The 24,277-nt window shown below is 40.7% G+C and overlaps 2 protein-coding genes and 1 long non-coding RNA gene across 7 annotated transcripts in view; 2 read left to right on the top strand and 1 right to left on the bottom strand.

Annotated features, from left to right (window-relative positions):
- Positions 1 to 18,878, top strand: part of CUNH1orf141 (chromosome unknown C1orf141 homolog) — a 28,646-nt gene extending 9,768 nt beyond the window's left edge. For both annotated transcript variants that reach the window (XM_033758149.1, XM_033758150.1), the window contains exons 5-7: positions 15,287 to 15,356; positions 16,342 to 16,531; positions 17,918 to 18,878. In XM_033758149.1, the coding sequence (XP_033614040.1) occupies positions 15,287 to 15,356; positions 16,342 to 16,531; positions 17,918 to 18,511 (854 nt within the window). In that variant the 3' untranslated portion in view covers positions 18,512 to 18,878. The remainder of the gene's footprint in view (positions 1 to 15,286; positions 15,357 to 16,341; positions 16,532 to 17,917) is intronic.
- Positions 11,628 to 24,277, bottom strand: part of LOC104848895 — a 23,280-nt gene continuing 10,630 nt past the window's right edge. Inside the window, exons 1-5 of one of the 4 annotated variants that reach the window (XM_033758151.1) lie at positions 22,923 to 23,291; positions 20,914 to 21,048; positions 20,712 to 20,792; positions 17,552 to 17,692; positions 11,628 to 11,896 (exon numbers count right to left, since the gene is read on the bottom strand). In XM_033758151.1, coding sequence (XP_033614042.1) covers positions 11,890 to 11,896; positions 17,552 to 17,692; positions 20,712 to 20,792; positions 20,914 to 21,048; positions 22,923 to 23,245 — 687 coding nt within the window. In that variant the 5' untranslated portion in view covers positions 23,246 to 23,291 and the 3' untranslated portion in view covers positions 11,628 to 11,889. Of the gene's footprint in view, positions 11,897 to 17,551; positions 17,693 to 19,421; positions 19,647 to 20,711; positions 20,793 to 20,913; positions 21,049 to 22,922; positions 23,292 to 24,277 lie in introns of those variants that run through there. The other 3 variants (XM_010605105.2, XR_776577.2, XR_004515041.1) reach the window with 3 other exon arrangements.
- LOC104848896 overlaps positions 23,336 to 24,277 on the top strand; it is a 3,177-nt gene continuing 2,235 nt past the window's right edge. Inside the window, exon 1 of the long non-coding RNA XR_776578.2 lies at positions 23,336 to 23,819. This is a non-coding gene — a long non-coding RNA (uncharacterized LOC104848896). The remainder of the gene's footprint in view (positions 23,820 to 24,277) is intronic.

Raw genomic sequence — 24,277 nt, 5'->3', positions numbered from 1 at the left:
TTTTTTTTTTTTTTTTTTTTTGGTATCGGGGATTGAACTCCGGTCCTTGCGCTTGCAAGGCAGGCCACCGAATCGCTGAGCTAAATCCCCAGCCCTCTATTTCTACTCTTTAAATGATAATCCTTGATATTACAATATGCATTATTCCAAATCTGATATTTTCCTCTTTGTGGAAATTAAAAAGATTGTGGAATCCTTAAGTTAATTTACTATAGTCTGACATTTACTGCTATTACTGTTGTGTGTTTCAAAACTGTATATTTAAACACAGAGGCATTGTTAATAGTATTTTAAAATGCAATGTTTAAAAATTTGTAAATATTTACAGTTTCACAAAGATAAAGCCAATAGTTTTGCTGAAGCTTTTTTTGTTTCCATTTGATTTTTCTTAAATGGATCTTTTATGGAGATTGATTGATTGACTGAGGTACTGGGTATTAAACCCACAGCCTTCACGCTTTGCTACATCCTCAGCCCCTTTTTATTTTTTATTTAGAAACAAAGTCCTGCTAAGCCACTAAGCTGCTCAGGCTGGGCTAGAATTGGGATCCTCCTGCCTCAGCCTCCTAGGGTGTGGGGATGACAGGCATGCGCTTGTAAAAAAAAAAAAAAAACAACAACAACAAAAACCCATGCCCATTAAGTGGTATATTTCAGAGCAGTTCCCAGTAAAGCTGAGTGGACAGCACCGAGGTCCTACATATTCCCTGCTCCCTCATACACTGGTGCCCCCACCAACTCTCCTCTGCCGGAAGTGCCTTTGCTCTGCAAATGAACCTGCGGTGAGACATTGTTACAGTGAGGTGCATTTTTGGCTGTACGTTCCTGGGCCTGGAGAAACGTCTAATCACGTGTGTCCTCCATTATGGCCTCAGGCAGAATGGTTTCCCTGCCTAGAGATTCTGTGTCCTTCCTGTTCCTCAACTCCCTTCCCAACCCCTGGTATTCCCTGGTCTTTTCTTTGTCTCCGCAGTTTTTCCTTTTTCCAGAATGTCATGTTGTTTGAACTGCACTGTGACTATTTGGATGGGCTGCCTGCATCCGGTAGGCTCCTTCATAGGTCTTCATGACTTTATAGTTAGTTCGTTTCTTTTTAGCCCTGAATTCTATTGTCATCTGGCTATAAATTATTGTGCTCCCTTCTGACTTTTAATACCACATATTTTAAATGTGACATCACTATCATTACGACAAAGTCCACGTTTGGCCAAAGTCCAAGTTTTTACTACTTTGCTACATCTGGCATCATTTTTTGCCTTAAATATCTGCCTTAGAATTTCCTTCAGTGCGCATCTCCTTGTGGTGGGCACTCCAAATTTTTATTTGTCCAGAAAAATCTTTATTTCACTTCATTCTGGAAGAATGTTTTATTGAAAACAAAGTAACCAGTTGGAAGTTATTTTCTTTTCAACACTCTGAAAGAAATCCTTCTGCTGCCTTCTGGCTTCCATTACTGTCAGACAAGCCATTTTTAATCCAATCTATTTTGACTGTTGCTAAGATTTTCTCTTTTCTCAATGGAAACAGCTTTTGTATATAAGGAGGGGAAGAGGGCTCGAAGAGGGACGGAATGGGGGAAAAAAAGAAGCCAGATACAACACGTGCAGATACAAATTCCCTATGATGAATGTTATATGTGTATCTAAAATGTACCAATAGAAGTTTTGCTTTAAAAAAAGATTTTCTCTTTTCTCAGTGTTATGCATCTTGCCTGTGATAGGGATCGACTGATTTGTATCTATGCTGCTTAAGAGTCACTGAACTTTGTAAAACTATGTACATCTCTGGAATAGTTGATGGGTTCTGGAAAACTCTCAGCAATATTTATTCAAACATCGCCTCTGTCCAGAATCTTATCCTCTCCTAGCACAGTGGGGAGATGGACATCAGAGAGGCCTCTGTGTCTCCTACCCTCTCTTCAGCTTTCCCTCTACTTTTTACTTTTTTCTGATAAATTCCTAATTCTTCTGATCTGTAGTCTATATTTCTCTCTTTCTCTTTTAGTGCACTGAACCTATTAAGGTGAAAAAATACACGAAATTTAAAAATACATCAGAAGGAAGAATTAGGGATGTACCCTTTTCCAATCTGCCTTTCTACTTTTATGTTAAAGCTCCTTTCAGATATCTTTAGGCTCATCTTTCTTTTTAAAACATGGTTGACCTAATTACCCTTGCTCTGGGTCTGATAACTGCATTCCTTGTGGGTTTGTACTTGCTGTCATTTCTGATGCTTTCTTATGTGCCTTACTACCATTGTGTGTGTGCTGGGTCCAAAGTGGGAAGTTATTTGTAGGAACGGTTCAAGGACTAGGCCGATAGGACCCTACTCTACAGAAGACTTATTAGTTCTGCCAGGTTGCTGGAGGCAGTAGTTGCCAAAACACATCTTATCCCACTTTGGAGTCATCAGCATCACTCAGGGGACAGGAGCACTAGATCAGATCTATGCAAGAGAACTTGTTGGCTCTGGTTTCTCTTATGATCAGGTTGTAATCCCTCAGGATTCCAGGTAAAACGAATGAAGGTGGGATTTTTATTCCATCCTTGGCCTTTGGTCAGCTTTTGACTTGTGTGTCTCAACTCCTGAGGCTTCTACCACCAGAGAGAGCTTGCTTATCACAGATGCATGAAATACCTTCTGCACAGGAGTGGCTTTGCAAGCCAGGTTTACGTATTTCTGTTCTTACCTTCTCCTCAATTTAGGATGCCAAAGACCCTGAGGACCTTTTAGCTTTTTTGAGACAGGGTCTCACTATGTAGTTCAGGCTGGACTTGAACTCACTATGTAGCCCAGGCTTGGCTCCAACTTTCAGCAATCCTCCTGCCTCAGCCTATACGGTGCTGGGATTACAGGTGTGCGCCACCACGACCAGCTTCTTTTACCTGTTTGACACTTTTTCGGCTTTAAAAATATTTCACCCCAATTTTTCAGTTGTGTTTGCTAAGAAGACAGGCACTAGTGGCCTGAGGCTCTCTACTAGCAGTGGAAGTTCCTGATCAACTTTCTTTTCTAAATCATAGTGAGCCTTTTAAGGTCAGCTGCCCATCTTCTGTCAGAAGCCCTGAGCAGCTTCTATGGCACTCAAGGCGAGACCTGCTCTCTTAAAAAGGCACTGCCTCCCGGGACCCTGTCTGCACTCTCAAATTCATAATTGGAGATGGGAGAGTCCAGGTTGAGGAAACATTTTCGCTTTTCAGAGGTATTCACCAAAATATTTTTTTATTTTTTTGGTACTGGGGATTGAACTTGGGACCTTGCACTTGCAAGGCAGGCGGCAGCACCACTGAGCTAAATCCCTGGCCCCAAAAGATTGCTTTAATAGCATGAATGACATATTTTATTCTTATTTTTTCCAAGAAGTTAAAGCTTCATTATATAATATTAAATACTTAAAATATTGTTAATAAAAATTCATTTTAAAAGGAAATCATTTTAGAGTAGACTTAGCTCCAAAAATGTAAACATATTACATACATGAACAAATAAGATTATTAAACTGTTTCCAAAAAGTTTACTAGTTTTAAGAAAAAAGATTTAGTAGATTTAATTAAAAGTAATTTAAGAGTATGAAAATCCCACTTGTGTTTGGATTTTAGAGCCAAAAGTAGAAGAAAATCTAAAATCAAGACTGATTCGACACTTTCATTATCTTAAGGATACACCTGAGGTAGGCTTCATCTGCATATTTAAAATTACTTATTCAAAATTCATAGTAGTCCTGTTACTTTTATATATGCTTCAGTAAGTCCCATGTTGAAATGAATGTTAGAATCAAAAGCCTAAGTGTGGAAAGTGATCTCATCACTGATAGTATGTAAAGCTTTATGTTTGGGGACAACAGGGAAGATCATACATTTTTTTCCTTAAGATATAACTCCTCGTGCATAACTTAAGCATTTTATTTATAATATAATTATAATATTTATAATATTAAAATGTGCATGTCTGTTAATCTGGTAATGTGTAGCTAAGAACATTTCTGAGCATGCGGTGGTTAGATCCAGTTCTGTAATTGCGACAACTTCTTCAAGGGCACTGAAAAGTGACTGACCAGCCTTGGACACTGGGCACACTGGGTACATTTAGGGAACTAGAGAGACAAAGTAACCCAGGGAGCAGAGAGGGAGAGGTGCTTAAAGACTCTTCTAAGTATTAATTTGTTTATTATGAACTCTGATTATTGCCAATACAGAGAAACATGAAAATATACATATTTTGTAGCCATAATTAGTAATGGTTATATTTTGATTGCATGCTCTCTTTTTTTTTTTTTTTTTTTTTTTTTTTTTTAGTACTGGGGATCAAACTTGGGACCTTACACTTGTGAGGCAGGCAGTGGCACCACTGAGCCAAATCCCCATCCTCACTGTCCAGATTATACATTTTATCATATACGTGGTTTATGCAGGCTCATATTTTATAACCATTTCCCAAGAAATATATAACACTGTGTGCATCATTATAAATTTGCTATTGAAAATGTGATCTTTTAAACAATTTTTAGGCCATATGCTTTTTAAAATTAAATAGTTCAGAAAGGCTGATAAGAACACACAATCTCCATTCTATATCTCTTTTCATTGCCTCTTTTTAATCTCATTGGCTTCAATTCCTTTTATAACTAGTTCCATATTTGCAAAAAACAGGTTTTCACTGTTTTTTTAACTTATTGACTTTAAACGTTACCTACTGACTAGTCAATAAAAAATTTGTGAATCAGCCTATTGACAAGACACCATGTTTTTCTTCATGTTCCTCTTTATGTCTTTCTCTAGTTACCTTTTTTGCTGCTTTTTTGTTGTTTTTGTTTTTTTTTTTTTTTTTTTTTTTTTTTTTTTTTTTTTTTTTTTTGTACTAGGGATCAAACTTGGGTCCCTGCGCTTGTAAGGTAGGCGGTGGAACCACTGAGCTAAATCCCCGGCCCTTTTGCTGCTTTTAACTTTTGTAACTTCATATAACATACCTTTTTTGTCTATCACCTTTAACATTTAACTGCAGACCTCTCTTATAGAAGATGGAAATCCTAGCAATCTTACCCTTTCATCTATACCTCTATCTTAGCTCACGTTCTGTGTATCATTTTTTCATAAGGTCAGTGATTATATTCAGCTTTGCAATTCTGATTAAATCTTTATCTTTCATCTTCCCATTAATTCTATAATTCAAAGTGCTATTCATAGCATTTTTATTATTTATATGTTGTAAATAATCATTCAGAGTAGAATGAATTAATGCATTAGAATTAACTTTCTTCTTAATGGACACAATATAAAAATAATAGGCTCTTGTCTCGAATCCTAGAACTGGCACTTTTTGCTTCCCAACTTGAAATGTCAAAATAAATTGTATTTGTTTAAAGTAAATAAAATGACTTTTTATTTTCCTATTGACCAATGCAAATAGAGATTTTGTGCTTGTTTTATTGATAATGACTTCTTGAAGATTGATCGGATTCAGTAACTGTTGAGATAACTTGGTTCTGTGTAAATAGCAGGTGTTTTATTATAATCACATTTTTAAATGCTTGGTTTAATATTAAATTATGTTATTTAACTATTTTTATATTTATACTAGATAGAGATTTTCTTATTTCTGTGTTTTTGATATGTTAAATAAAGCTATTTTAACCCTCCAAATTATAGGTTCTCTTTTCTTATTCTCCATCAGTTAACCAAAAATAATGACTTGTTTTGGGCTATCTTGTATTTAGATCATGCCTGTCTTGTACACTTTTGTAGTTATTTTTTTCTTCTAGAGCACAATGATACTAATAGGAAGCTTTTGTACATCAAAAGCCTAAGCGATTCCCCACAACCGAGTGAATAAGTACTGTTATCATTATTATATAGAGGAAAAAAGAGACACAAAGAAAATAAACACCATGCCTGAGATCAAATACAATTGTTTTTGTTGTTGTTCTGTTTGGTTTGGTACCAGGGATGGAACTTGGGACCGTCCGCTTGCGAGGCAGGTGGTGACACCCCTGAGCTAAATCCTCCTCGGCGAGATCAAATAAAACATAAAAGAATGAGGAAGACCCTAGCCATCTGATCCATGCATCCTCCCAGAGAGAAGTGTGTACCTGTCTTAATGTGTGAACAGGAACAGTTTCTCCCTCTCTCTCTCTCTGTGGGGGTGGAAGAACTGCCCTTGGGATTTAAATGTGACTCACTGCTCCCACCTGCCCCACTGTGGTCACCGGGGCCCCTCTGCTCCTGGCAGTGTCCCAGATTCTAAGATCTGACTGCTTCATTTCTTCTTGGATTTCACCTTTTTTTCCTACAGTACGTTTTCAAGGAATTTTCCTAGAAACGGCATGTTTCTCATCTCTGGGACAAAAATCCCTGGCACCCACAACTTCAAGGAGGAGAGGTTTATTTCTGCTCACGGTTTCAGTCCACGGCTCCACCGTGGGGGGCGTGGCAGAGAACAGCTTACTTCCGGGTGGACCAGAAGCTGAGAGAGCCAGGGGCCAGGAGTGGAGATGCACTCTCCCAGGCCCTGCCCCTTGTGGGCTGAATCTTCCGACCAGACCCCACCTCCTTTTTTGGTACCGGGGATGGAACTAGGGCCCTTGTGCTTGAAGGCAGGCGCCAGAACCACTGAGCTAAATCCTCAGCCCCTAGACTGCCCACCCCCCACACCTCCTAACACACATTTAGCTATGGTTATGCTCGTCACTGAGGAGTTTAGTGTCCCCTGATCCCATCATCTTCCAGGAGCCCCACTTGGGGTGCATGAGGGGACATTTTCAATCTAAACCTAATAAATGGTTTGTGGATATTTGAGAGTGGATTTATTTCCCCCAGGCACTCGATTGATAATTTAACTAAGTAGAATGAGAGGTTTTCAAAATCATTTTTCTCTCACCCTTGAAGATGTTCGCCGTCCTCTGACACTTAGTGTTGCTATGAAATGCTCTCCGTCTTTGCAAGTGGACCTTTTGGGTGTGTGTGAAAACTCTTTATCAATGTTGCTCTGAAATGTCTTGAGGTGTGGTGATTTCAATTTATTCTACTTAGTGCTCAGTAGACTGTACTTTAAAGCCAAATGTCTTCTTTAGCCCCTCCACGAAGATTTGCCCATTTTCTCTGACTTTAAATGACCACATTAGACCTCTAAATCGATTCTCTACATTGCACCTCTCTCTCTCTTTCTCTCTCTCTCCCTACCTCCCTCCCCTCTTTTAAGATGGACATTTCATTTCCTTCCAGCACTTTCACAGGATTATTGTTCAGTGATCAATTGTAAATTTCCAATGTTTCTTATTCTTGGGATTGTTCTTCCCCTATAAAATCTTGTCACATTTGTTCTCAAAATTTTTTGATGCTATTCAAGTTAACATTTTGATGTTCTTTTTTCTGTTTCTTACATTACACCTTTCCTCTGGTACCAGTGTTCATTTTGTTTTTCACAAAATAAATCCTTGAAGTTGTTGATTTTGTCCATCATTTGTTGCTGTGGTCTGAGGTGTCCCTTTCAAATTCACAGGTTCAAAGTAACTACCAGGTGGGGCCATCAGGAGACTTACGGCGTGGGGTTGGGCCTTATGGGGAAGCTCAAGGGGGCTGTTCGTCTATCGTCCTGAGACAGTACAGCCACAAGGTGGGGTCTCAGGGCCTGGGGACAGCAAACCCCAAGCCCCAGAACCTCCGGGAGCATTCTGGGGTGGGCCCAGGCCTTCCATGCTTAAGCCTTGGGGGCTTCCGGATCCAAACTGTAACTGTTTCCTTGATCGTCCTTCTGATGGGGGCTAGGTTTTCTTTTCCCGGTTCTTTGCGTGCCAATTTAGATTTATCCTGGCCATCAGAACTATTACGTTGTCCTGGGAACAAGTGGGACCAGTGAACTCTATGGTAACTTCACCAAGAGTATTGATTGTTTTAGCAATCACTTTGGATTAAAAAAAACCAAACCCATAAATCTTGAGTAGCAGCCCGTTTCAGTTCATTTGCTTCAGTCTCAGCTGGCTGCTTGCAGTTCTCCTAATCATGCCTGTTTTCATGGCAGCTGGACTTAGCAAGTTTCCCTTTGGCTCTCTTCTTTATTCCAGCCTTTCCTTACTTTCCAGCAGTTTTGGTTGCCTTGAACTTTGTCCTCTGGTTCTGCTGGACAGAAATAATGGGGCTTTCCTGTTCCGTATGCTGCATGTGGTACCAGCTTCAGCCTGGCTTGCACCCAAGCAAATCAGCGATTCCGAGTTTCAGTAATGTTTGTCACCTGCTTTTGTGCACTCTCAGGGACTTTTGAGTGTGTGTGTGTGTGTGTGTGTGTGTGTGTGTGTGTGTGTTGCCTGGCGTATATGGTATTGACCTGAACTGAGCTGGAGCAGATCTGATAAGGGATCACTTAGTCATGGTGAGTCAGAATTCTCTAGTTTTAATAAACTAATTCCAGTATATTTTCCTATTACATTATTTGTGCTTCCCTAAAAATGTGTGAATAACAGTCGTGGTGGTCAGCAGCTGTCAGACTAGGAGATTGTTCATAGCTGGGACATTGGCTGTCACTTCTACATAAGAATAGTTTTTTAAATTATGCTAATATTTTCTCGACTATATTAAGAAAGCATTTTGTGTAATTTTATCAGTAATAGTTGTTGAATTTGTCACATGTATCTACTGTATGCAGCTATTAGAATAATTACATGGTTCTTTCCCTTGTTTTAGCCTGTTAGGTGGTAAATTATGACGCACCTGCTAGAACCCTCTGAGTTCCTGTGACTTTATTTGGCCATTGGGAATTGTTAATAAATACAGTGTTGATTAGCATTTTATTTCAAATTTGGGCAAAGTCCTGGAGTTGTGGTGAGAGCAGCTTGGAAATTTAGATTTATTTTGGCTTCAATGTTGGTAGGATGTACATGTCCAGGAATTGATCTGTTTCTTACAGGTTTTCTAATTTATGGATTTATAGTTGCTTATAATTCCTTATGATGCTTTGTATATCTATGTTATTGTAATTTTCCCTTTTGATCTTAGATTTGAGTCTTTCTTCCTTTGTCTAAAGAAAGATTGCTGATTTGTTTTTTCAAAGAACTTATTTTGTTGAGGTTTTATATTTTTTAGCCTTTGTCTATTTTGGTTCTTATCTTTATTATGTCTTTCCTTCTACCAATGTTGTGCTTGGCTCATTCTTGCTTTTCTGGTTTCTTGAGGTGTATCACTAGGCTATTTGTTTGACATTTTTCTACTTTTTTGATATAGTTTTTTTGTTTAAACTTTCTCCTTATTACTACTCTGCTCTACCCCATAGGTTTTGATATTTTGTATTTCTGTTTCCACTTGATTCAAGAAAATTTTAAATTTCTCTTTTAATTCTTTCATTGACCCATTCATTACTTGGGAACACATTGTTTAATTTCCATATATTTGTGTAGTTCCAAAGTTCATCTTGCTATTGATTTTCAGTTTTATTCTATTTTTGTCTGAGAAGATATACATAATTTTGACTTTTATAACTTTTCAGGGACTTATTGTGTGGCCTAACATTTTCTCCATGGGTAAGGTTCCGTGTGCTCATGAGAAGGATGTACATTCTGCAGTTATTGAATGAAGTGTTCTTTAGATCTCTGTTAGACCCATCTGGTCTAGGGCATAGCTTATCCCTGATGTTTCTTTGTTCATTTTCAGCCCTGTCTGTCTACTGTTGAAGTAGAGCACTGAAGTTCTAAACTGCTATTTTCTTGGAGTCAATCTCTCCCTTTAGATCTACTACTTGTTTCATGACTTCGGATATTATGGTTTGGAATGCATATAAAGTTGTAGTTGTTTTATCTTCTTGAACTGTTTCCTTTCTTTTTCATAATATTCTTCTTGGTGTCTTTTCACAGTTTTTGACTTGATGTCTAATTTACCTGATATAATAGTACAGCTACTGCTGACTACTTTTGGTTCCCATGTGTGTGGAATATCATTTTCCATTCCTTCACTTTCTATCTGTGTGTGACTTTACCAGTAAAGCGGATTTCTTACAGATAGCACATAGTTTTGTTTTAGATAATCTTGTCTTCCTCTAACTGTTTGTCTTTGTGGTTTAGTGCTGTCTGCAGTGATACAGTCTGATCACTTTCTTTTCTTATTTGTGTATCTGCTGGATCAGGGAGTTATACTTTTATGTGTCTTTATGGTGGTAATTATCATCTGTTAGCTTGCCTTATGTCTTCTAAGGCAAGTCTAGCAGTGACAGAGTCCCTTAATTTTTGCTCATCTTGGATGGCCTGGTTATTCTTTTAAACTCCTTGTAAAGATAGTTATTTGATACTTCTTTAAATTTCTTTCAAGAGTTATTGGCACAGGCCAGGGATTTAGCTCAGTGGTGCTGCACCTGCCTGGCAAGCCCAAGGTCCTGGATTCGATTCCCAGTAAGAAAAAAAGTTATTGGTATGCTCAAATTTTTTCCCTTCTCAAAAGAATTTTGGTAAGTTTTCAGGGCCAGGGCTGTAGCTCAGTGGTGCTGCACTTGCCTGGCAAGCGCAAGGTCTTGAGTTTGAGCCCTGGTACTGGAAAAAAATTGGGGGTAATTTTTTGTCTTTCAAGACATCCTGATTTTATCCCTCTCACCATTTTCTTTTTTAACATTCTCAAATTTATCTTTTTTTTTTTGTTTGTTTTTTGGTACCAGGGATCAAATTTAGGACCTGGCATTTATGAGGCAGGCACAGCACCACTGAGCTAAATCCCTGTCCTTCAAATTTATCTTTTATATCCAATCAAGAATAAACGCCTTCCTTCTCACAACATACTGTTTTCCTAGTCATCTTATATAACTTCTAAGCTATGTTCTTGGTCTTTCCTGACCTGCAGTCATCTTCGTATCTTCCATTAAGGTCTTTCTCCTCTATGAGATAATTTTTGTCTATACTCTTTCTTTCTCTCTTTCTTTCTTGGCATGGTTTTACTTTGTAGTTCAGGCTGGTCCTGAACTCACTCTGTAGCCTAGGCCAGCCTCAAACTACAGCAACCGTCCTGCCTCAGCCTCCTGAGTGCTGGGATTACAGGAATGGGCCACCACATTTGGCTAATATCTTTCTTTTCTAAGCTGTCCCTCATTTATAAGTTTTATTTCTAGCAATATTCCTATACTACATCATCTACTACTGTTCTGTGTATACTAACCATATCTATCTAACAATAATGTGACCTCTTTTTAGGCTAGATTTTTGTTTCATATTATCCAGAATGAAATACAGTCTATACCTAGTGCACCCCAAAAAAGAAAAAAGCAAGGTTTTAAATTTGGTTTGTTGATGCAAATCACAAATTACACAATTCATATTTACATATGCATATATATATTTGACAAATGCATATTCTATGTTTTAATAAAAATGTGTAAACTTCATTTGAGAGAATAAATTAGGAAAACAATAGTATTGTTTCTAGTTTATCCTCTTTTACTGAGAACTATTCTGCCCTACATACTGTGTATTAGAAAGAGTAAAGTTTCTGTTAAAAGAAAGGACTTCTTTTTCTTAGTATTTAAATTTTAGTCTTAACCTACATTTGCGGAAATAAATTGTACATTCATATAAAAGTTAAGACAAAGGAAACAGAAGTGAGCAGAATGAGTCTCGCTCTTACTCTTTTAACTTCTCTATATTATATTTTTTATAAAGTGGTAATGATCACATACATCTCAGAGGAAGTTTTTTGAGGATTAACTGAAATATTATAGTTGAAAGTTTTTAAAGACCCAGACAGCTGTTAGTTATCATAATAAATAATCCAAAGGTAAATAATCGAGTACAAAATAGTTGTCAAGATGCACGCAATTTCTGAGATCGTTTTCCATTTTTCTGATGCTTAGGCTGAAAATTCCCTGCAGAGACAAGGATATCGACGATCATGGAGTCCTTCAGTCTTTTCTCCTGTACTCAGCAATAGATCAAATGCTTATAAAAAGGAAAAAGACTCTGCTTCACTTGCAGGTATATAAAGTGCACATTTATATCAAAATAACTTAAAGTTAACTGCATCCAAATTTAGTACTGCGAAACTCTTGCCACGGAAATGATTAAGACTTGGCTGGACCTTAATGTGCCATTACTGAATGACACCTAAAGATTCTGCTGCAGGCGGAGAAGTGAAGATTCTGTGCTGTCACGTGCGCTCTTTCAAGCCCCTTTCCCGTCTCTTATCTGCCCTACTGATTTCCTAACGGGCTGTTCTGAGTACTGCGAGACTGGATCTGTTCTGTTCTCCTGCTCAAAACGGACTTCTCTACCTGATACTTGTTCACCTTTCATAGGAGACTTTGGGCTGCTTAAAGCCTGACAACAGGCACCTCAACAGATACTTAGGACCTCAGATAAGCAAGAAGTCTGTCAGGAGGCAGTTCTGTGCTCGGCTGATTCAGACTTAACAATGTCTCAAAGGCTACTTCTCCCGGCTTGTCACCTGTCCTAGCAGGTAGCTCGCTCTCCGAGACTTGCTGTACAATACGGTAACTACTATTCAAGATAACTGGATAACAAAAGCCACTGAAAAGAGAAAAGCTTTTCTTTTGTCTCTGTGACAATAAGAAAAGTGTTCCACCACGGTAGCCTTGGCTAGAGTAGTCCCAAGTGTTTGTATCTAAACTAACACATCGCTATTGTCTTAGAGCAGCTTTTCCAACTTTTATAACAACTCACAGCAAGAAATACAAATCACATGGGCCGGAGATTTAGCTCGGCGGTTTGGTGGCCTGCCTTGCAAGCGCAAGAACCCAAGTTCGATCCCCGGTACCAAAAAAAGAAAAGAAATAAAATCACAACCCAACATGCATCAGGTTTCCCATTAGAAATGTAAAAGCTATGAATGTTTAAGGTGAAGAAGGACTAGCTCAATGGAATCATAACCATTTCGGTGTTGGCTGAGCTTCACTGTAGCATCTTTGTTTCACTCGCTGTTTCTGAGGACGATGCACGTACGGATTACCACCTCTAATGCTGTATCCCACGTCAGTTTTTAAAATGCTGGTCATGAACCACTGAATCGGCTCCATAAAACATAAGTGGGGAGAGCTCACGTCTTTGAAAGTGCACGGTTATATCACTGAAGATTTGCTCCCTTGAGCTGAGAAGAACCCGGCCTCCTCCCCCGGGGTGGGATCTTAACGGTGGAGGGGTGGACAGCTGAGCCGGTTGCTGGTTGCGGCGTTCTGATATCGCAATCGGAAGTGGGGTCGCACTCACTCAGCAAATGTCTTGTCTTTTAACAGAAGCATTGTATATAATTTGTATAACATCAAGTTAAACATTAGATTTAACCTTAACATTATATAACGTCAAATTTAACATTAAATTTTATATAATTTAAAACGTCAAAGTCACGTTTTATAATTTTCTTTTCAAGAAAGGAGTCCTGGCACACTTGAGCCAATATAAGTAAACTTGTAATCCCCTTTCTTTCTGCTCCCAGCTGTTATTTTGTCGTCCTTCTGAGGAGCTCTTTTAATCTCAAAAGTCTGTATTTCCTGTTCTTAGGCAGCTCTTGTCACCGTGTTAATGTTTCCATTCGAATTCTCCATCTTGAATTAGTGATTCTAAATTCTGATAACTAGCGGAGACACAACTACCCAATAATTCTGGGAGGTTCCTATCCCTTGTTTGTGGTTGCCCAGGGTTATTTTTGCATAATTAGACTCCTTCGTGTGTTCCAGAGAGTTTAGACAGACCCTGGCTTGGAGTTCTGGAGTGGAGAAATAAGACAGAGGACAGCATCCACAGAGTATTTAAACCCCCTCATATCCGTCTGGGAGAAAACCATATGAAATATGTTTGACCAAACTAAATAAGGTTACCATGTTCTCATTGCCTGAAGTACATATTTTTCCTCTTCTCCTGTCTTTTCCCTGCTTTCCAATGTACTCAAGAAAATTTAAAAATTGCAATGGATCAATTTGAAATATTTTATTTCCTAAAAGCTTTTTTGGCTGTTGTAATGTGTACACACTTCTTGTCAGGAGAGACTGAGAGTTACCTGAATAGGCTGAAAGTTTAGGCAAACAAATTACAATAAAAGAGATACTTTGTGTCACGGTTTGTGTCTGGTGTCCCCCCAAAGGCTCACGGGGTCATAGGTGGGGCCTTCAGAGGTGGTGTGCGCTGCTGGGATGGATTGTGGTGCAATGCTAGGATTAAGGGTGTGAGTGCTGCCTGTCCTTAAGGTGAGTCATAAGGAACAGAAAGAGCAGGGTCGGGATTCGCCTTCACTTGATTTGTTGTTTTCTGCCTCCATGGACTGTTTCTCCTCTGTGACACCACCCTACCTTGGAGACAGCTGGCTGGACTGAAACCTCTACCAAATGTGAGCTAAATAATCCTTTCCACCTTTAACTTTGGGTGTTGGGTGTTGTTTTGTCTTAGCAATGAGAGAAAGTAACTAACACACTTTGTTTCTTAAAAAATAAATAAATAAAATCTTCCAATTAAAACTTCTTCGAGGAGCTGGGGGTATAGTTCAGGGGCTTGTGCCCGCCTGGCAAATGCAAGATCCTGAGTTCAATCCTGGTACCAGAAAAGAGAGGGAGAGGAGAGAGAGAGAGAGAGAGAGAGAGAGAGAGAGAGAGAGAGAGACTGACTGACTTCTGGGCAAGTGAAATAAATTTAATTATAGTAATATCCCAAAAAATGTTTGTCCAAGATTAATAACAAAAACAGAAAATGGAGAAATATTTATTAAATTGAGAGTATACAGGACATTTTATTCTGAACTCAAAGAAAATCTGCCATGTGTTACAAAAAGAAACAACTTGAAAGAAAATAAAAACTCTTTGAAACAGGATTTAAAAATGTAAAAGATAATCAAAGACAAAATGATTCCACCAAAGCTAAAAATACCCTGAACTCAGACATATTATCTGGCTCATGTAATCAGTCCATGGTCAGCTGGCTTCAAGGCAGGAAGGGCCAGGCCTGGGCAAGGGAGAGCAACTTACCCCATGGCAGACAGGAAGCAGGAGAGAAGGGAGGAGCTGGGGAGGGAGACACACCCTCAGGCCACACCCACAGCGACCGCTCTTCTGAAGGCCCCGCCCCCTAACAACAAATTGGCTATGAGCCCCAGAGTCCAATCACCTCCCAAAGCCCTGCCTCTGAACACAGGCTTTGGGGGGACACCTAGATCTGAACTGTGCACCTTTATCCCATGAAAAGTTCATGTTTAGTCTGAAAGCAGCATGTTCAATCTTGTCTATTCAAAATGTGCTCACCCCTGCCACACATCCATGTTATTTTATAAAAAATATTTCTAAAGGCCATAACAGATGCACCTTTTAAGAAGATCTTTTATCATTTTAGTTCAACCTGAAAACAAAACCAGTAAATCCCTGGATTCCACTGGCCATTTGGAAGATTCTGGAAATAGCAGGTACTAACTATCCTTTTAAGGTTTTAATCTTGGGTTCTATTTAATGATGTCTCTACTACGGTGAGCTCTGATTGCGACTCACAGTAGATCAGAGTGAACTGATTCTGGTGGATTTATTAACATGTCGTCCCACGGTGCCACCCAGTGACTAATCCAAGACTGCGCAGTCAGCTGGCAGCATGTCAAGGCCTTGGGCCTTGATGGACAGAAGGATGGGAATAAACAGAGAAAGCATTAACCTTTTGTAGGGGAGATACAGACTTAATAATTGCATTGCCACACGAGCGCAAAAAAGTAGCTCTTTAACTTTTTCCATGACGTTCTGAAATCCTGTGAGTCTGGTGAATTGGGGGCTTTGTGTAGAGCAGTACTGAGCAGCTCGTATGCCCTCCTGAGACAATACCTGAGGAGTTCAAGGTGAGGGGCTTCATGAACTGGGTGGTGAGGCAAAGGCTCCTAACTGAGGTCCTGGGTGACGTCGTGAGCTCTGCCAGGGCCGGTGGCGCCCACTCCCACGCCTGCGGACACCTAGTTCTCAGCTTGGACACGTGCTCCTTCTTTGTTCTCCTCAGGCGAGGCCACCCATCCCCAGCAGTGTGCACCTCCAGCTGCAAGGACAAACTCACTGTCCACGTCCTGTGTGAGGTGCTCCAGGGCTCCTGGAATGGAAACTGTCCCATCCCCCCAAGTGGAGGCCACTTGGTCAGCTGGAAGCTGGCAGAGGAGGTGGCCGATGCCTTCCGGTTCTCCCCAGTCCGCACGATTCCCCCTCCACTCACAATCCGCAGAGGCACACACGTGGCCTCTCGCCTCCTCTTGCTTTTGCCGTTTGCTCCCATGAACCCAGGCAGGACAAGGTGGGCCCAGGTTGGCAGTCGCATGGCAGGACAGGCGGAGGCGTTGGCAGTGGATTTGGGGATATGAGAGGCAGGTAAGAGCTGACATGCTGGGGTCAGCTCCTCAAATAGTGCCTGTTTGCTTTCAGAAGAAAATGTCCTCCTCCAGTGAATAATTTAAGTACAGAAGAAAATCAGTCAGCCACGGATGATCGGTTGAGTCAGTGTTGTCTGGCAAGAAAGAAAAGCTTGCCACCCCTGTGCTTTGAGGATGAACTGAAAAATCCAGATGCCAAGGTCATCCACGTGAGTCCAGCAAGGAGCACACCTCCTCAGGAGGTGAGAACAACTCTGCTGTTGTCCAGTGCATGCTGAGCCTCAGGAAGGCCATCCAGGCAGGGATCACCCCAGTGCAGCCTGGACTGTGCCCATGCTGGGCGGAAACAATACCTTCTTGTTTGTTTTGTTTTTTAGAAACCATCACAGTGGGTTCTAAAACTAGATCTTGGCTCATTTTTACAGTGATTGTAGTCATTGATGTACCCTTTATACGAGAATACTGTGTACAATGATCCTGTTTTCTTATTTCACTATTTACATTTTTTGGGGGGTACCGGGGATGGAACTCAGGACCTTGTGCTTACAAGGAAGGCAGCAGAACCACTGAGCTAAATCCCCGGCTCAATAGTGACGTTTTAAAAGAAGTGAAAATTGTTGATGTTAAATTTGCAAACTAAATACTGATAATATACATATTACCAGTTTCTTTGGAGTTGATCTTTTTATCAATGGCAAAAAGTAGAGATTATGAAAACTAACAAAGGAAAAAGCTTAAAAAATAGCTCCTGCAAACAGATTTTGTTACTACTGTGATTAAAATGGTCAGTTTTTAAGTCAATCTATTACTTTGGCTATCTTATTCCACAGATATATATATATATATATATATATATATATATATATATATATATATATATATATATATATATATATATATATATATATATATATATATATATATATATATATATATATATATATATATATATATAGAACACTCATGTGCCAAGTGTTGTACTAAATTCTGGGGTGCAATAATAAGTACAATTATAGAGATAATTTTAAGATTTTAAATTATGCACTACAGTGTCCAGACATGAAATTTTGGTGAGTAATCATGTACGTCCATTGTGAGCTTTGACGCGGTCCATATTTTGGAGAGGGATATACTTTGCCATTTCTGGAGCATGCAGATCTAAGAAATGCTGACACAATGTTCTATTCTACCAACTCTCTTGTAACTCAAACATTTAAGAAATACATTAATTTCCAAAAGGATTTAGAAGGGCAAAGGCTCACCTTTGATGCCCTAACACCCGTATAGAATATTGAGAAGGTAGGGCCAAAAATGGTGGCACATGCCTGAAATCCCAGCACTTGGAAGGCTGAAGCAGGAGGGTTGCCATGACTTCAAGGCCAGTGTGAACGTAGTAAGACTCTCTGTAAAAAAAAGAGAAAAAAGAAAGAAAGAAGAATATTGAAAAGGATTTATATTACATATGAGTGACTTGGTTTTGTGCATTTGAATACTACTATTTTTTGTATTAAATACCTGCACAGTCATTTTTAGAATACTTTACAATTTTATTTTCATGTTTAAAAATACAAAGTAGCTTTCTTGCCTTGCTAGATTTATGACTAAGTACTCTTTTCTTTAACCCACAGGAACAAAATGACAGGAGTCCCATAATTTTCCATGATACACAATATATACAAACATTACTTTTGACAAAAAACAGCTTTTCTGCCTGTATTTTGGAAAATGAAAAAATGTATCCATGTAAAAAGACAAATTTTGTTTTAGAAAGAAATTGCACAATCCTTAAATCTTTAATTGATGATGAATCCATTACTCTTTCCAAACCCCAAAAAACAACGCCCACAACAAGGAGAAAAGATGTACAAGCCAGATCTTATGAAATGGGCCACCGAACTGTAAAAAGTAAACTAAAGAAGAAAACTAAGACTCAGACATTAGAAAACAGATCTTGGAGTACACTTCATAATTCCTCACAGACTTTTTCCAGCCTAACAATAACAGCTGTGGACCACCTTGATAAAATTGTCACTCAGGAAAGAAGTAGGACAGATGTCAAGTTTGGAAGAGTACTTTCTATGGTGAAACCCAGAAGCCCGCACAAGTTAAGTGCCTTACCTCTCAAAAGTTATTCAACGCTCTTAAAAAATACACTTGATGTACGTAAATTAAATAACGCAACACCACTGGATGATTTGTTACATTTGCCAAAAGAAAATTAAATCACTCCCCAAATGTTATCTATACAGCAGTATTTGGGTAACGAGAAGCAAACAACCCCAAGTTCCACGACCACAGAAGTTCTAGTCCAAATAGCAATGTTCTAACGGGTGGTGTAAGAAAGAAAAGCATGGAAATTGGAGTTAAAAATTGACAGTGATCAACTGTCAGCAGCAGTCAGGCCGTCACCATCACTCCTACAGTGCAGCCTGATTCACAACCAAACATGATGCAGACAGACTGGAAATTTCCTGCTGGAAGCTGAATAACAACACCAATAACCTTGTTCTATAACTGTCCGTCAAAAAAAGATGAATACTGTTAACCAGAAATGTGGAGGTAATCACATAACAGTATTTTGTAGACTCCTGGGGAAACAGTATGGCATTAGCAATTTATGCAATTAAAAATGCTTTGTAAACTTTAGAGTGGCTTTTTATGTTGAAGTTCAAACTTCATTGTTCTATTAAAAGTACATTATTACATTGCTGTTATTTTGCTGTTTCTCATTAACTTGCCATTAACTCAAATAATGTAAAGGCAGAATTCATCTTAGAAATAAGTTATAGTTCAAATGCTCATTTATAATCCATTGCTTTGGAATTCAGAATGTTTTTCCACACAAAAATCATCCTGGGGCTACTGAGGGGGTAGCTCAGTGTAGAGTGCTTGCCTTGAATGTACAAGGCTCTGGGTTCAGTCTCCTGCACAGGAAAAACTGTCTTGGAAGTGTAGTAATCAATTCCAAATTATCCCACAAAAGACTACTGAACTTACAATTTTATCTTACAGAGTTTATCTGAAAATAGAAAAAGTGATTTTAAAAATTTGAACAATTAAAAAATAAAACTGAATAAGAAAATGATTTTTTTTCCACCCTAACCTTTAGGACTTGTGGAGAAGCAGGTTGGGTGAGAAGCATGTAGGTCACGGATGGCAAACCTGTGGCACTCATGCCACAGCAGGCTGTTTGTATCATTGAAAGCTCTCAAAGGTTCGCCATCACTTATCCAGGCTAAGGGAAGGCTTGGGGGTCTCCGCACCTTCAAGGTGAGCTGTGCCTGTTATCGTGTGGTGGATGCAGCTGATAGACTCCAGGCTCTTGTATACCACAGGCAAAGAACTGCTAAGTGTACACTGGATAGCAAGGGAAAAGCAGAGAAGATCATGGGAAGATGTGCTCAGGGCCACGTCTGCACAGAAAAGTGGTGCTGGGGTGACAGAAAGGAAAAATCACCTCACACAGACTAATCAGCCTTTCAGAATCTGAAAGATAGGCACTCCGTCATGGGTGTCTCCCACTGGGACTCTGGGGAATCTGGACAGGAATGAATGACAAGGTTCTGTGTTACCTCAGGGGCTCTCAACACATGCACCTGTCCCAGAATGCACTGTGACCTTAATTACATGTATGAGATACAGTGCATATTCATGAGCCCTTAGTGAGGTTTGAACAGAGTAAAGGTGACTGAAGGTCAGGCCAGGAGATCTGACATCTGCTCTAGCCTAGGCTTCCAAGATTTCCTGGCTTTTTGTTATTTTCTGCCTCTCTTGGGACAATGGACAGAGGAATGGCCCTATTGTGCCGTACAAAGGCAGGTGGGTGGAGGGGTGTGATTCCTTAGCTCTGTTGTTCTAACTGTGCTAAAGTAGTTTCAGCCAATCACAAGGGGCCAGGTTTCAGCCAATCACAAGCAGCCCATGCACCCCCCCCCATATAAAGCAAGTGGCTCATTACACTTTGCCCAAGGAAGGCAGGTGCCTAGCAAAAGCTCATCAAGTGATTTCCCTGCTTGGCTTCTGCATTCAGACAGAGTAGCAGTGCCTGGTAAATATCTGCATGCTGCAGACTCAGCTGTTCGCTGGGTGAGCGCCAGCATTTGGAGACTGAGGCAGTACAGCCCTGCACAGGTCCACGGACCTCTTATGCTGAGCTCCGCTGTCCCAACAACTCAAACTGTTACGATGCGATGGCCTTTCGCCTACCTGCTGTGTCTTCCCTCAGGTGCTTTCGAATTTGAGTTGGAAGGGAAGGGATTATTTTCTAGCCCCTCAAACACCAACACACACATCTTCCATGTATTTTCCCAAAAGCTTCTTGTCAAATATGATTCCATTCACATCACATGTAAGATTTCAAAAGCCCACTCGAAAGATGCTTCCGGAGAGGAGACAGTTTTACCAGGTAGGTCTGTGTCTTACCTGTGATCTTCGGATCCCTGGCCCTCAGCGAATGCAGAAGGGGTGACAGTCACTTGCATGCCAATAACCTTCCCTTGCTTCCTGTGGGGCACAGCGTGGGACTCAGACTGTAGTATCCTGTTGTGTCCAAGTGCGGGCCCTCACATATTCCCACTGCAGCGCCCGCCTGTTCATTCTTGGAAATTTAGCACGGGTTACTTACCCAGCAAGAAGAAGAATGGAGAGACCTCCTGGTGAATGCTGAGGTGAGACTTCCTGACCTTCGCCATTCTGTAGGCAGCACATCTGGAAACTTCCTGCTACAGAGAGCAACACATCCTTGTCACAAAGAATCCACCTGTCAAAAATAGGTTTCGAAAGGAAAGTTTACTCCGGTGGACAGGGACTAAAGTCAGGAGATCATATAGCAGCTCGCGGGGAAAAGCGGAGTTGGTCACCTTTGCGTGTGGATGGACTGACATGGCAAGAGAGGCAGCAGCAGCCAGACGGGAGAGATTCCATCCATGAGCAGATGGTTTAACACCGGGGGACAGATCACAATTAACTGGGAAAGGAATTGGGCTTATATAGGCATTGAAGGGGCTAAGGAATCTGGGGTGACATCCTGACGACTTGGATGCCCGAGGACGTCCTGCTCACGTGTGTACACAATCACTGGACTTCTCAGTGCCAAGGGCTTGTGAGTTTCATTTTGAGTCCCCTGTCCTGTTCACTGAGGAGCTGCTGCTGTTTGCTGAAAGCAGCCTGTTTGCTTTGTCCTCTTGGTTTAGGCAGGCCTCACAGCCCTCAGCATAAGAAGTTAAATATACAAGGTATGATTAAAAATATGATGAATGTTTAAACAAATAATTTATTACATTAGCACACTGCCACCTATTCCCCCAGAACACTCCGTCAGGCTTCAAATACATTTATCCAATCATTCCTGTCACTTTCTGATAGGCAATAAACTGAAAGTTTTGAAGTTATATTTTCTCCTGTAGGGAAATCTTTTGTATCTCTAGAAATAAACTGTATCTGTTTTGTTAACAGACAAAATGCTTTGGGGCTGAGGCCTTGGCTCAGTGGTTCTGTTGTCTGCCTTGCAAGCATAAGGGCCTGAGTTCGATCCCCGATACCACTTTCTAAAAAAAATCGGCAAAATGTCTGAACTGCTACTGGGTTTGTCAAGTTAACGTCTTCTAAATAGCCCGTCCAAAGCACACATTCCTGTTAATTCATCCTGTGCCTGTCCATTTCCAGTCCTCCACTGAACATGTGCTGTAATCGTTTCTCTTATTTCTAAAGAAACATTTCCCTCACACCTGGAAGCCATTCGGATAATTAAAGACACCACAGACAGCTCGTTTTCCTCCGGAAGTCAGGTGCCCGGGAGTCATACAGGTGTGTATGAAGAGAAGGGAATTTTATTTCAGTACCTGAAGGGGGAATTTAAACCAGTCATTATTAAGCCATGGGGTATTATCAACAATAAATCCTGTTTACTGCCTATTTTATTCTAAACCATTTCTTTGCTGTAGATATTATCTGCCCAGAAAAGAGGTAGGACTGTGCACATTTGGCTATAGCAGTAGCAAGAAGAGGAGAGCTAGCTACACTGGTAGTGCAACGCCAGGCTCCCTAGTAGCTTTCAATTTGTCAGCGTGCCCGCAGGGAGTAACAACGGTTAACCTGGTCCAACGCCACGCGTTTTTGTGAACAATTAAGTTTCAACTTAAAACACGGGCTCTCCGTGTCAGATATGAGCTACCCGTTCAGGGGCTCTAATTGCAATCGAAGCCCTGAAGACCGTTCTGCTTCATTTGCGTTTTTCTCCTAGAACCCCTGCTAATTTGCTCTTTTACTCTTTCTGGTTTTGTTGTTGTTGCTGTTTGGCTTAGAGATAAAAAGGGTCTTGAAAATCTTCTCGACTAGAGTGGTCCAATAAAATGTTGTGCAGTGTGGGGGTCCTGTACCTCTGCTGTCAGCCTCGTGGCTTTAAGTTCGTCTCATGTCTGAAGAGCAGTGACACTGTGAGCAGAAGGTTATTTGCCACTGATGATGTCAGAGAGAAAATTCCTCTCCCAAGCTGAGAAAGACTCTGCACCATCATCCCTCCAACTTCAAGCCTGCTCCTGCCACACCTTGGCAATCTTATTTACTCCTCGTATCAGTCAGCGTTTACTACAGAAACAGAAATAACACAAGATATACAAATATATAGGAATTTACAAGACTGGCTCATAGTGGCCGCCCACAGAGCCGGCTGAGGAAGAGCGCAGAGGGTCCGTCTGCAGGAGCTTGCTGCAGGGTCCATGACAGTACGTATCAGGAGGCGGCTGGGTCTGGGCCGGAAGCGGAAGGATCCGCAGCGGAAGCCAGGTGAGGACATCCAAGGTGCAGGCAAAGACTGGAGCTCCTCTGAAGAGACAGGAGCCAGCGGATCTTCCTTCTCCTTTCCCCTTTCTACCATCCAGGTGACAGCTGACAGCTGAGGGTGTGGAACTGCTGAGCCAAGCAGAGGAGCTCCTCCTGCTCACACTGACACAATGCATCAGCCGTCACACTCCTGCTGACACCTCTCACACACTCCACGTGGCCCCTCCCACCTCCCGTAGTTCAGTTTACTTCCGGTTTTCAGTTCCCAGAGGAGAACAGAAATCACTGGTCAGCTCTGAATTCCTCCATGCAGTGAGAAATTCCAAGTCGGTTATGGGTCTGCACCGACCTAGGGAGGGAGCCAAGGACGGTGGAAAGAATACTGAATGGAGACACAAGAGGCCAGTTCTGTGAACTCAGGGTTGCCTGGGCGAAGACCTGCAAGCCTCCCAGATCTGGATTCCCTACCCAAGTGCCAGGAAGCATTGTCTCTTCAAGATGTGCGATGACCATGCCGGGTCTAGACCTTTAAGATTCTACCTCCTTCCTCTTTGCTCGCCAACGTTTTAAAAGTAATGTGTTTGCTGCAGGCCCTCGCTGGACGAAGTGCAGTGTGCAGTATGATTAGAAATTCAAAGAAATTTTTTGACAGGAAATTGTGCAAGATGGACTTCATCAGCATTCCTTTGCTTGTAGAGCACAGATTTGAAGCAGTACTCCTGTGATTCTGGGTGTGAGGATGTATGTTTTGTAAGTTTCACTTACTGGTAATAAAAAGTCAGCCAGCCACTAGGAGACTAAGTTATTTTTCTATTATTTCTATGAAAAAATATATTACAGAAAGTTATTATTACACACAGAGGCAGTCGAATAAATAGCCACAAACAGAAAAATAAAATAGAAATGTGGTAGGCACTCCATTGACGCTCATCTTCTGCTGCTTGTCAGATTTTTTTAATGCCTTAGTTCTGCCTTCTTTGAAGTATATGTCTATTTTTACCTCATTTTGCATTTTCATTTTTTCTTAGAAAGGGCTCACAACTCCAGGCACGGTGGCACATGACTGTAATACCAGCACTCAGGAGGCTGAGGCAGGAGGATCACCATGAGTTCAAGGTCAGCCTGGGCTACATAGTGAGTTCAAGGCCAGCCTGAACTGCATGGTGAGATCTTGTCTTGAAGAAAGAAAAAAAAAAAAAAAAAAAAAA

Source organism: Fukomys damarensis, unplaced genomic scaffold, assembly GCF_012274545.1.
Source record: "Fukomys damarensis isolate Sample0158 unplaced genomic scaffold, DMR_v1.0_HiC HiC_scaffold_33, whole genome shotgun sequence".
Lineage (NCBI taxonomy): Eukaryota > Metazoa > Chordata > Mammalia > Rodentia > Bathyergidae > Fukomys > Fukomys damarensis.
The sequence above is the reverse complement of the archived record's forward strand: the minus strand, read 5'-3'. Positions and strand labels throughout refer to the sequence as shown.